Source organism: Syzygium oleosum, unplaced genomic scaffold (genome assembly GCF_021117445.2).
Source record: "Syzygium oleosum isolate NSW1041296 unplaced genomic scaffold, Sole_v2.1 Sole_v2.24, whole genome shotgun sequence".
Taxonomy (NCBI): Eukaryota; Viridiplantae; Streptophyta; class Magnoliopsida; order Myrtales; family Myrtaceae; genus Syzygium; species Syzygium oleosum.
Window position 1 is genome coordinate 4,074,849 of NW_026607508.1, and position 11,404 is coordinate 4,086,252.

Consider the following 11,404-nt stretch of genomic DNA (forward strand, 5'->3'; position numbering starts at 1 on the left):
ATTACATATGCATAACTTGAAATAGTGAAAATACGCATGAATCTAAACCGCAAAGTGTGGGTTAATAGTCTGGTTTTTAGAGAAAACCAAGTAACAAAGTGGCAATTCGTGAATCATAATTTTGCCTAAAGGAGGTGGTATTAAATATCAATCCATGTTTAATGCCCCGAAGTCAAAGGCTAATTTAGTCAATTAACTAATAAATGCGTGTTTTAACTTGAGAAAGAAAACTTGTTTTACGTGACGGTTGTACAATGTCTAATAAGCCAATCAAATTTGAGAAAAAAAATGCATATAGTGTAGAATATTCCCACTTATTAAGAGTGCGGAAAAAATTAATCTATTCTAAAATTTTAAATATAATACAGAAATCAATTGAGCAAAATTAACGGAAAGTATTTTTTCAATTAGACCAAATTATAATATATCATAAAAAATATGGGAAAAAAACTTCAATTAGTGGTGTTCTAATAATGATTACACACAAACGACTGTATCACTCACTATGATTTGAATAGTACAACGTCGACGTAGTCCTCTTCTTCATGGGGGTATGTTCCTATGGAGTCAATTCTTGCAAAAACCAATCATACCATACGATGACCATTTCTAAATTTTTTACAGACAAATGGGGTGAGTAAGTCACGAGCCATGGTGGAGAGAATTAGAGAAGTGGTGGCTAGCCTTTCCACCATTTTAGAATTCTGGACATAGCTCAATAGGGTCGCGTTCTTCATTTGTAGTGTGGAACTGGTCATATCAAATCGATCGGCATATGCAACATACATATTTCAGAGCCAACTCATAGCCATCTCCATCACCTTTATCTTTTTGCACTTGGACCTCCTCACCCAATCCCAAATTTTTGTAATATGTATTTAGGAGAGTTTTGAGCCCCTCCAACTTGAACCTTAAATTCAACACACGTGTTGCTGGGAAGATTGTCCTTGTTATATTTGATGAAATTTGGTGCTGGGAAGATTGTCCTTGTAATATTTGATGAAATTTGGTGGTTAAGTCCCCTAAGGATGAGCCTAGGTTCACCAGTGACGCTGCCTAGGTCCCCGATGGCTAAACCAAATCTCTAGATGACAAGCTCGAGTAACCGGCCACTTAGGACCTTTGATGGCCACTCTTGGGTCCCTCGAGGCCTGGGTAAAGACCTTGAGGCCCATGCCCGGTTCCTCGGCAGTTGCGACCGAATGCCCAGTGCCGAACTCGAACTTGAGTTCTCATTGAGATTTTCTAGTTCATATGTAACAAACTTCAGAAAATGACCCTTACCAAAAAAAAATTAGAAAATGACTTACTATGTAAATTGTAAAATACGACCAAGCATAGGAAAATGAAACTATTTACTTTTGAAGTTATTTTTTAATAAAATTCAATTTTTGGTGACATGTGGGCATAGGTAGGTGACATGTGGCTTTGGACATATTCAAGCAGTTTATGTTTCTATTCTCGTGTGAATAAAAGCAAAGCTGTCAGATAAGGAGTTTGATTCCTATATGGAGTCTTGCAGACCACACACGAGCAGTAATCACGGGACCATACCAAAGTTGCAAATGGATTTAAAAGATTACGATTAACATGACCTCATTTAATATTTTATGGTTAGATTCATTGTTATCTTTTAAGTATATTGTTTATTCTGAACTATTATGTATATTTTGAGGAAGCTTGTTGGCTCAGCACTCTATTTGGCCAACAAGTAAAAGATAATGTTTTCGTGTACGTGGATGTCTGTATTTGTTACAATCCAATGGGCTTGGATCGACAACCGGCAGGAAAAGAAATTTCGCCTTCCACACTTTTGTGGGCGTGGAGCATAATTGAAATGCGTATATATAGACATGTTGTTTACACCAAAAAAAGACCAATTTTTTGTTATTATCGACGTTGGAAAGACTTAGTCGATAATAGCCGAGTTTGGTCGTTTATTATCGACAATGTAAAGAATCGCCAACTTAAAGGAATCGATAAAAAGTGGAGTCAACAATATCGGATACTACCGTAAAAAAAACAACCGTCAACGTAGTGGCATCGAAGAAACCGTCGACGTAGTGGAGTCTACATAATTGTCGATAACCGTTCAGTAAGCATTCATAATCTCTGTTTATAACTTCTTTTTGTAATATTTCTTTGTAACTTCTCGTAACCATTATGAAGTTATTTCTTTTTAGTAACTGTTTGTAACCTTCTTTTGTAACTTCTATGTGTAACCTCTCTTTGTAACTTCTCGTAACCGCTAGAAAGTTATTATTGTTTTAGCAACCATTGGTAATCTCTTTTGTAACCTCCGTTGATAACTGTCGATTGTAGGTTTTAAATAGTTACATTGTACCCTTTGAAGACCCCCCGACAAATCAACCAGAAATGTTGTCTTTTAATTATCATTACTTTCCTGTACTAAACTTTATTTTTCCTTAGTTGTAGCTTTCCAATTTGCGTCGTCGATGATATTTCGGCGTGTATCTCTATCCTGAGTGTTGCGTTGATGATTAAATTCCGGCGTTACATATTTGCACGTTCTCAAGCTTTGTTGTTGATTGAATTCTAGCACAGTTTGTACGTACAATTAAATTTGAAGTAAAGTTGTCAATTTCCTGTCACCTGGATATTTCCTATCCGAAATCGCCATAGAACCTTTTTTTCTCTCATTAGAAGCTGAAGAATGATTATTGGTGAAAGATATTTCATTGCGGGAGCAATTTTTGCGAAACATCTTTTTGGCACTCTTGGTGGGACTATTGTGGTTGATTTGAGGAGATACAATGGTGAGAATAAGGAAACAACTTGATCTTGATAATGCTGGTGGTAATAACTCATCACCACAACCTGGAAATGATAGAGTGGGATGTTTTGAGTCATCAACTGCACAGCCGGTGGCGGAACAAGAGCAAGGTGGAGATGTCAACATCCTGAGACAACTCTGATGAGTAGAGAATGCAGTTAGAGCGAAGTCATGTGATGTTAGCTAACTCGATATCTAATTTCGGCATTGCAATGGCCTAAGAACATGTGTTTTCGATAGAGAAATTGTCCAATCAGTCCTTAACCTATTTTACGGATGCCAATTCAATCCTAAACTTTTCAATTTTACTAATTGAGTCTTAAACTTTTGCGCGAAATTTCAATATAATCTTTCCGATCAATTTTCGTTTTAAAATTGTTGATGTGGTGGCCGGCAATGATTATACCATCACGTTAGTGATTTCTGGCAATTATTGATCTGAAGAATTACATTGCAATTTCATCGCAAATTTTAGGACTAAATTTGAAAATTTGAAAAGTTTAGGATTAATTTGGCATTTGTACAATAGGTTTATGACTTATTAGGTACTTTTTACTATTTCAAACTATTCAAACATGCAGCCTAATGACGTATTTTGTGCTTTTGAGTTTTCATTTAGACAATTCAACGGCTTGTATTTTTGAACTTGTCAATTAGCGTAACGATGTATTCTAGATTCTATGATTATAAATAGACATTACGACGACTGGGACATTTGATTTAGGGGACAGCTCATGTCATCTGATATTCAAGACGTAGACACATTTTCCAAGATCTCTTCAATAGTATCTTGTGCATTTTCTCAATTTAACAAACAAATTCAATCTTTGTTGGCTGGACAAGACGCATCTGCTAGTTAAAATCAAAATATGACTTGATCTCTTTGATCTTGTTAGTCAATGGAGAACTTTTTCGCAACCAACAGAAGCATTTTCAACAAGAAAACTAAGGCTGGATTGAATATTCTCCTCCAAATGAGATTCGCTTTATCTTCCTCAGTTTTTGGTATCTTTAGAAAGTTCAATTACTTTTGTTAGCTGTCTAATTAGTTTCAATTAGCATATTTTTGTCTTTATCTCTTATATTAGGTTTCCTGATATGAAGTTACGATTTCCCTAGGGTTATAAGATTACACAATATTTTATGTTTTGTTTATTGAATTATAACAAATTGAACTTGAGCTTGGCCTCTTTTCCTGCATTTGATGCGAGTGCAACTTCAGTTTTGCGAATCTAGTATGATCTAGGTTTGTTTATTCCCGTTTCCGTTGCGTCAACAACCGGAGATGGTTAGATCAATAGAAAGAGATGTATGGTCATGACCGCTTTTGCCCCAATCATCTTGCTTGCAAACATAAGGTGTGCAGGGATCTTTTTACGGCAAAAGCCACAAAAAACCCTCAAACTATACTCACTATAACATATATACTCTAAATTTTTTTTCTGTGAAATAAAAAATCCCAAATTTTTACCAGTATAACACATTTACCCTACGTCAAGGTTCTGTCAATGAACATTGTTAAAGATTTGCCTACATGGACGCCGGAAAAGCAAATGAGGTTGACATGACCAGCCACATGCATTAAGCGACAAAAAAAACGACGTTTTTTGGCTGAAAAAATCATCTGATGAAATCTTGACAGAGGATAAATGTGACTCATAGATATAAGTTTCGAGTTTTTTATGTCACGAGAAAGAATTTAAGTTAAATGTGAGTGGGTATATTATGAGGTTTTGGAAGTCACTAGAGAAAAAATTCAGCGTAAATGTATCACAGTGGACATAGTTTGGATTTTTTTGCGGCTTTTTCTCTTTTCTTTTTTATGGCAAAGTACCATCTCCGAGGGTCTCAAAGGACTAATGGGCCAAGCTACGTTCTTTTCCGACAATGTTCGGGCTCCTTATATGACTTATCGAGACCCATGTTTCGTGATATCAAGTCACAAGAGTGTCCCAACAACGGAAACATCTTTCAAATTGGCAGCCCAGTCCAATCGGTCCCAATTCACTTCGGGTTGTTCACGTCTACATTCGAATGGAGAAACCGGTAATTGACTAGTTTAATTCCATCTTATTCCTGTCTAAATCAGTTTAATAAGTTTCAGTTTTCAATTAAAGATGTATTTGAAATTGGAGGAGAAATTGTTAAATCAGTCTTAAATCTATTGTATGGATGTCAATTTAATCATAAACATTTCAATTTTGCCAATTTAATCCTAAACCTATATGGAATCTATAGTCTTTCTAGTCAATTTTCGTAAGAAATTGCAGACGTGACGATGTGCCACGTATGATAGCTAATGATGACTAAACCGTCACGTAAGCAATTTCTAGCAAAAAATGATTAAAAGGACTACAAGGGATTTCGCGCAAAGATTTATGACTAAATTAATAAACTTGAAAAGTTTAGGATTGAATTGACATCCGTACGATAGGCTTATGATTGATTAGGTAATTTTCTCAAAATTGGACTCATTTTCTTAATACCTAAAACTCATTTATGGTGTCTTAGGTCTTTACATGCATCATCTGCACCCTCTGTTTTTAAATGTTACCCTTTCCTCTCATTGTTCTTTGCTCTCTTGTTTGCACTCTCTTCAACAAACACCCTTACTTCCACTTGGTCATACACATAATTAAAATTTTCTTTATCACATTTAGCACTTCGAATTTTGCAAATCCTAAATAACTAGTCTAGCACCTCGAATTTCTAGAATATTCTCTATTCTAGGGTTCGTATAATCTACCAAAAAATTTATGATTAAGAAAAAATCCATTCTAGGATTCAACATCCAGCTATTTTCTAGATCGATTAGAAATTTAAATTTTAGCATATCATGGGTGGAAACTAAGGGCGCGCGTGTTTACCATTTATGACGTGAATGATAACCATTTTGTCTCTTTATTTTTCTTTTTTTTTTGTTCCTAGTAACATATTTGGAACATAAATCTGTTTAGTAACGCAATTTCATTTTTCTATTTCTAGGATAAATTTTTAGCCTCGAAATGGGTTTGGAACAGAAATGATATTCTACTTCTCTATATCTAGAACATAAATAGGGCACAGTAGATGCTGACATGGATAATTTTTAATAATATTTTTTATATTTTTCGGAATTTTTTTATTTTTCCTTTTTTTCTTTTCTTCTCTTTTCCTTCTTTACTTTTTTTTTTTTCGTTTTCTCTTCTTTTCTTTTTTTCTTTTTTCTTTTTCCCTCCGTCGGCCATCATCAAGCCTTATTGATGGCCATGACCACCGACCTCAGGCAAGGGCCACCCTCGCCGGATCGGGCAAGGGCACAATTAAAATATTTAGGACTAAATTGGCAATGGCAAGTTTCCCTCTATTTCCTTCTTTTGCATGCTTCCCTAGCTTCATTTTGGGGATTATTCCCCAATCTACTAAATCTAGGGTTAGGTTGGCGTGTTACCCAGAATTTTATGTATAAAAACTCTACTTATATAAATTTACATCAATACATGTCATTTTAAATAAATAAACATGTAAATGAATATATGAATACTTGATACAGTAAATATATACTTTTTTTAATGTCACAATATGTTTTCTTCATTACATTATATATCTAAAATATTTTTTTATATGGATTGAAAAAGGTTATTAACTAAATCAAAAGAAGTTGCGAATAGAATGATGAAATGGTGCATGAGGAGTGTTAATACCTAAATTTTGGCTAATCATTTAAGGTTTAATTGTAGAATAAATTACATAGCATATAGTTTGTAGGAACATTTATTGCACAATACATTGGATTGGGCCGGCGTGAATGGACTTGAATGAATAGTTTTTAGTTTAATCAAATTAATTGAACTAAGTCCACGTGAGCTAAAAAAATGGCCAAAAGCCCATGCACTTCGGTGGACCTGGAGATTTTTGCTCCACGGCATGATCAGATTAATGAGGCAAGAAGGATTGGGCACATGCATGCGGACCAAGGAAATAAAAGAAGAGTAATAAAAGATCTTAGCACTATTCACGGATGAGAAAGAAATATTGCTCGTGGGGACATATATGTGATCTTATTATTTGAGCAATAAATTTTTTTTTCAAAACAAGAAAGAGGGCATGTTGATGCGTTGGTGGGCGAGTGATTCCGGAATGGGTAATTTTCTTTTTGGAATTTTCTAGATAAGTGTATGGAATGGAGTGTATGAGGATGGAACTGAAGGGAAAAATGCAGAAATAAAATAAGATAGAACGATCTCCTTCCAAGGTATAAAGGCCACGCCACCAACCAAGGATGAGGATCGGGATCTACGAAGTTCATCACCAAGGCCTAAAGATTTCACCAGCCAAGGATGAATGACTTCGGGATAGGAAAAGCTCACCACCAAGGCCTAAAGATACCACCAGTCAAGGATAAAGGGCTTCTTGGCTCACCACCAAGGAGTAATCCACGCTCCAAGGATAAAGAGACCGAAATGAGTTATCCACTCTCCGAAGATATTCACTCAAGCAGAGGAAATCTCACAAATTTTCATTCCTCAAAATCCCCTCTTGCAATGGAGAATCGTCCTCTATTTATAGGAGAAACGAAATCTAGGAATCAACCGAAATATTAAAAGAAAAACCTTGGAACTAATAAACATAATAAAGCACCTAGGTTCTACAAACTTTGACTCTTTGAAACTTGTAAAATAGTAAAGACACCTAGGAACTTAGAAATGCAATTAATAGCATGGGAACTTGCATTCTTGAGTCTTCATCTTTGCAAAATTCGTATTCCCCCTTTGACCAGAAGATAACCTTGTTGAAAACTTTTCAAATGCTCTTTGAAATAGTCCATAATAGCCTCCCATCGATATGTCATCAATATACTTCAAGTTATCGACATTCTTCATCGTATCGATATGTTATCGATAGGTTTTGTTTCATTCAGAATCGTTGGAAATGACCCATCGAAGCACATGATGCCCAAATTCTTTATTGGCTTGAATAAGCATCGATGGTTCCGAATTGTTCGATAAAGCTAAGTCGGATGCTCTCGCATCATCCTCCCTGGGTTGTTTGAGATTTGTCCTCAAATCTGAGAAGTCTTCATCTTCCAAGTAAGGAGAAAGGTCTACCACATTGAAAGTTGCTGAAACTCCAAATTCTCCGGGAAGATCAATCTTGTAAGCATTGTCCCCAATTCGCTCGATAACTTTAAACGGACCATCAGCTCACGGCATGAGCTTGTTCTTGCGTCGAGATGGAAATCTTACCTTTGTTAAGTGAAGCCACACAAGATCACCTGGTTGAAATTGGGCCTTCTTCCGAAACTGATTTGCTTTCTTCTGGTAAGACTCATTGGCCTTCTCAATCTTTGTTCGAATTTGCTCATGAAGCTTCTTCATCGATTCAGCTCTATCTTTGCCATCAAAGCTTACTTGAGAGTTAGATGGAATTGGAATCAAATCGATGGGTGTGAGAGGATTAATTCCATAAACAACTTCAAATGGTGATCGACCAGTAGTGTAACTTGGTGATCGATTGTAAGCAAATTCAGCATGCGCAAGCTTCAAATCCCAATCTTTCAAAGATTTACTCACCATGCTACGAAGAAGAGTGGTAAGAGTACGATTGGTTACCTCCGTTTGGCCATCGATTTGAGGATGACAAGCAGTGTTGAATAAGAGTTTGGTACCAAGCATTCTCCATAGTGTCTTCCAGAACTAGCTTAAGAACTTGGAATCACGATCCGACACAATGGTCTTCGGTACTCCATGGAGACGAATAATCTCTTTGAAATATAAGTCAGCAACAAGAGATGCATCATCGGTTTTGTGACATGGTACAAAATGAGCCATTTTAGAGAACCGATCGACAACCACCATGATGACATCTTTTCCCCTTTGAATTCTCGGTAGAGCCACAATGAAATCCATGCTAACATCTTCCCAGGGCTGCAATGGAACCGGAAGTGGAGTATACAACCCTTGATGGAAATAACTTTTTGCTCTTTGACAAGTTGCACACCTCGAGATAATAGCATGCACATCTCCATTCATCTTTGGCCAATAGAAATGTTCTTGAAGAACCTTAAGAGTTTTGTTAACTCCAAAATGACCAGCCATTCCACCACCATGCGCTTCTCGGATTAGCAACTCGCGAAAAGAACTCTTCGGCACACATAATCGATTTCCTTTAAAAAGAAACCCATCTTGTAAGGAATATGTACCTTGAACTCCTCGCTTACAGTTGTCGATGGTTGATGAGAACTCAGCATCTTTAGAATAAAGTTCTTTCATCAATTGAAATCCAAGAATCCTCGATAAAACATCTGCTAGAACATTAGTGTGTCCAGGTTTATACTTTGAGACAAAAGAAAAGGATTGAAGAAATTCTACCCATTTTGCATGTCTCGAATTAAGCTTGCGTTGGCCGCTAATGAATTTGAGAGCTTCATGATCAGAATGAAGGACAAATTGCTTTGGCCTCAAATAATGACTCCAATGATCAAGAGCTCGGACAATGGCATAGAACTCTTTATCATAAGTTGAATAATTCTTCTTCGAATCAGTCAGCTTCTCGCTGAAATACGCCAAAGGTTTTTGTGCTTGCATAAGAACAGCACCAATGCCAATTCCACTTGCATCACACTCAACTTCAAATACTTTATCAAAATCAGGAAGAGCAAGAATAGGGGACTTACAAAGTTTTTGCTTGATTACCTCAAAAGCATTTTGAGCAGCCTTTGTCCATTCAAAAGCTCCCTTCTTCATGCATTCAGTTATAGGAGCCATGATGGTACTGAAATTTTTAACAAACCGTCGATAGAAAGAAACAAGTCCATGAAAACTTCTTACATAAAAAATGGACTTCGGAACCAGCCAAGTCTTCATAGCTTCCACCTTGGATTGATCGACGGAAATTCCCTCTTTGGAAACTACATAACCAAGAAACACAATGCTTGGAGAGAAGAACTCACATTTCTCCATTTTGGCATAGAGTTTCTGTCCTCTCAAGACATTAAAGACCTGTTTTAAATGAGAGATATGCTCCTCCTCGTCCCTGCTATAAACAAGAATATCGTCGAAATAAATAACGACAAATCGACCAATAAAGGAACGAAGAACCTCGTTCATAAGTCTCATGAAGGTACTTGGAGCATTGGATAACCTGAATGGCATTACCAACCACTCATAAAGGCCTCCCTTGGTTTTGAAAGCCGTCTTCCATTCATCAACTTCTTGCATTCTGATTTGGTGATAACCACTCCGCAAATCTATCTTTGAGAAGACAGTAGAACCATACAATTCATCAAGCATATCATCAAGTCTAGGTATAGGGTACCTATACTTAATGGTGATGTTGTTAATGGCTCGACTATCGACGCACATTCTGAATGAACCATCTTTCTTGGGCACGAGTAGAGCCGGAACAGAACATGGACTCATGCTTTCTCGAACATATCCTCAGTCGATAAGTTCATCGACTTGTCTTTGCAATTCCTTTGTTTCCTTCGGATTACATCGACAAGCTGGTTTGTTTGGTAAAGGAGCGCCGGGGATCAAATCAATTTGATGCTCAATACCTCTTATGGGAGGTAATCCAGGTGGCAAATCCTCCGGGAACACATCTGCAAAATCTTTCAACAAGCGATGCTTCTTTGGATGAATGGGTCGCTCTATCTCACTCTTTTTCTCTACCATAAGCAAAGCAAATACATTCTTTTGTTTGCTAATGGCTCTCTCAACCCGTGTTTCATTTAAGAACAAACTTTCCTTACCAGTGTTTCCCTCCCCAGGTTGATTTCGATGTATCAATGAAGGATTCAAGGGTAAAAGGGTGATGCATTTTTGTTCCTTTCGAAAAGAGTATGTGTTCTTATGACCATCACGCACAGCATTCATATCATATTGCCAAGGTCTTCCCAATAACAAATGACATGCATCCATGGGAATCACATCACACAGAACTTGATCTCGATAGTTCTTCCCAATCGAAAACGATATAAGAGCTCGTTTGGTTACCTTGAGATCATTTCCTTGATTGAGCCATTGGAGCTTGTATGGTTGAGGATGTTTCGTTGTTGGAAGCTTCAGCTTGTCGACAAGGGTTGTCAAAGCAACGTTGGTGCAACTCCCACCATCGATAATCACCGAACATACCTTCCCGTTAATAGTGCAACGGGTGTGAAAGATGTTCTCCCTTTGCTCATTATCAAGAGAAACTTCAACATGCAATACTCTTCGTATGATCAACATTTCGCCATCATCTACTTTCTCCACAAGTTCTTCTTCCTTTTCAAATTCGGAACCATTTTGGTCCGGATTGCTTTCAGCCTATTGAAGTGCCGAATTGATCTCCTCAATTTCTTGAAGAGTCATAACTCGCCGATTTGGACAATTTGCTTGAAAATGCCCAAAACCATGGCACTTAAAGCATTTCCTCGCATTGCCTTCAGGTTTCTTCTTGAATTCTTTGGAAGGCTCTGTACTCTTCTCCTTTCCTTTGTCTTTGGTCGATGTGCTGTCGACCTTGCTTGAGGAAGCACCCTTAAAATAGGATGTCGCCTTGGTTGAGGTTCTGGAGGAAAACCTCTTGCCTTTCAGTTGCTTCTCAACTTTTATGGCTAGCTTACAAACGTCTTCAAAGGACCAATAC

General features: G+C 37.1%; 1 protein-coding gene across 1 annotated transcript; it reads right to left on the reverse strand.

Moving 5' to 3' along the window:
- Positions 1–10,212: 10,212 nt before the first annotated feature.
- On the reverse strand, positions 10,213–11,004 carry LOC130134829 (uncharacterized). The gene has a single exon (XM_056302532.1). It carries the CDS (start codon positions 11,002–11,004, stop codon positions 10,213–10,215), a length of 792 nt encoding a protein of 263 aa, XP_056158507.1.
- Positions 11,005–11,404: the final 400 nt, after the last annotated feature.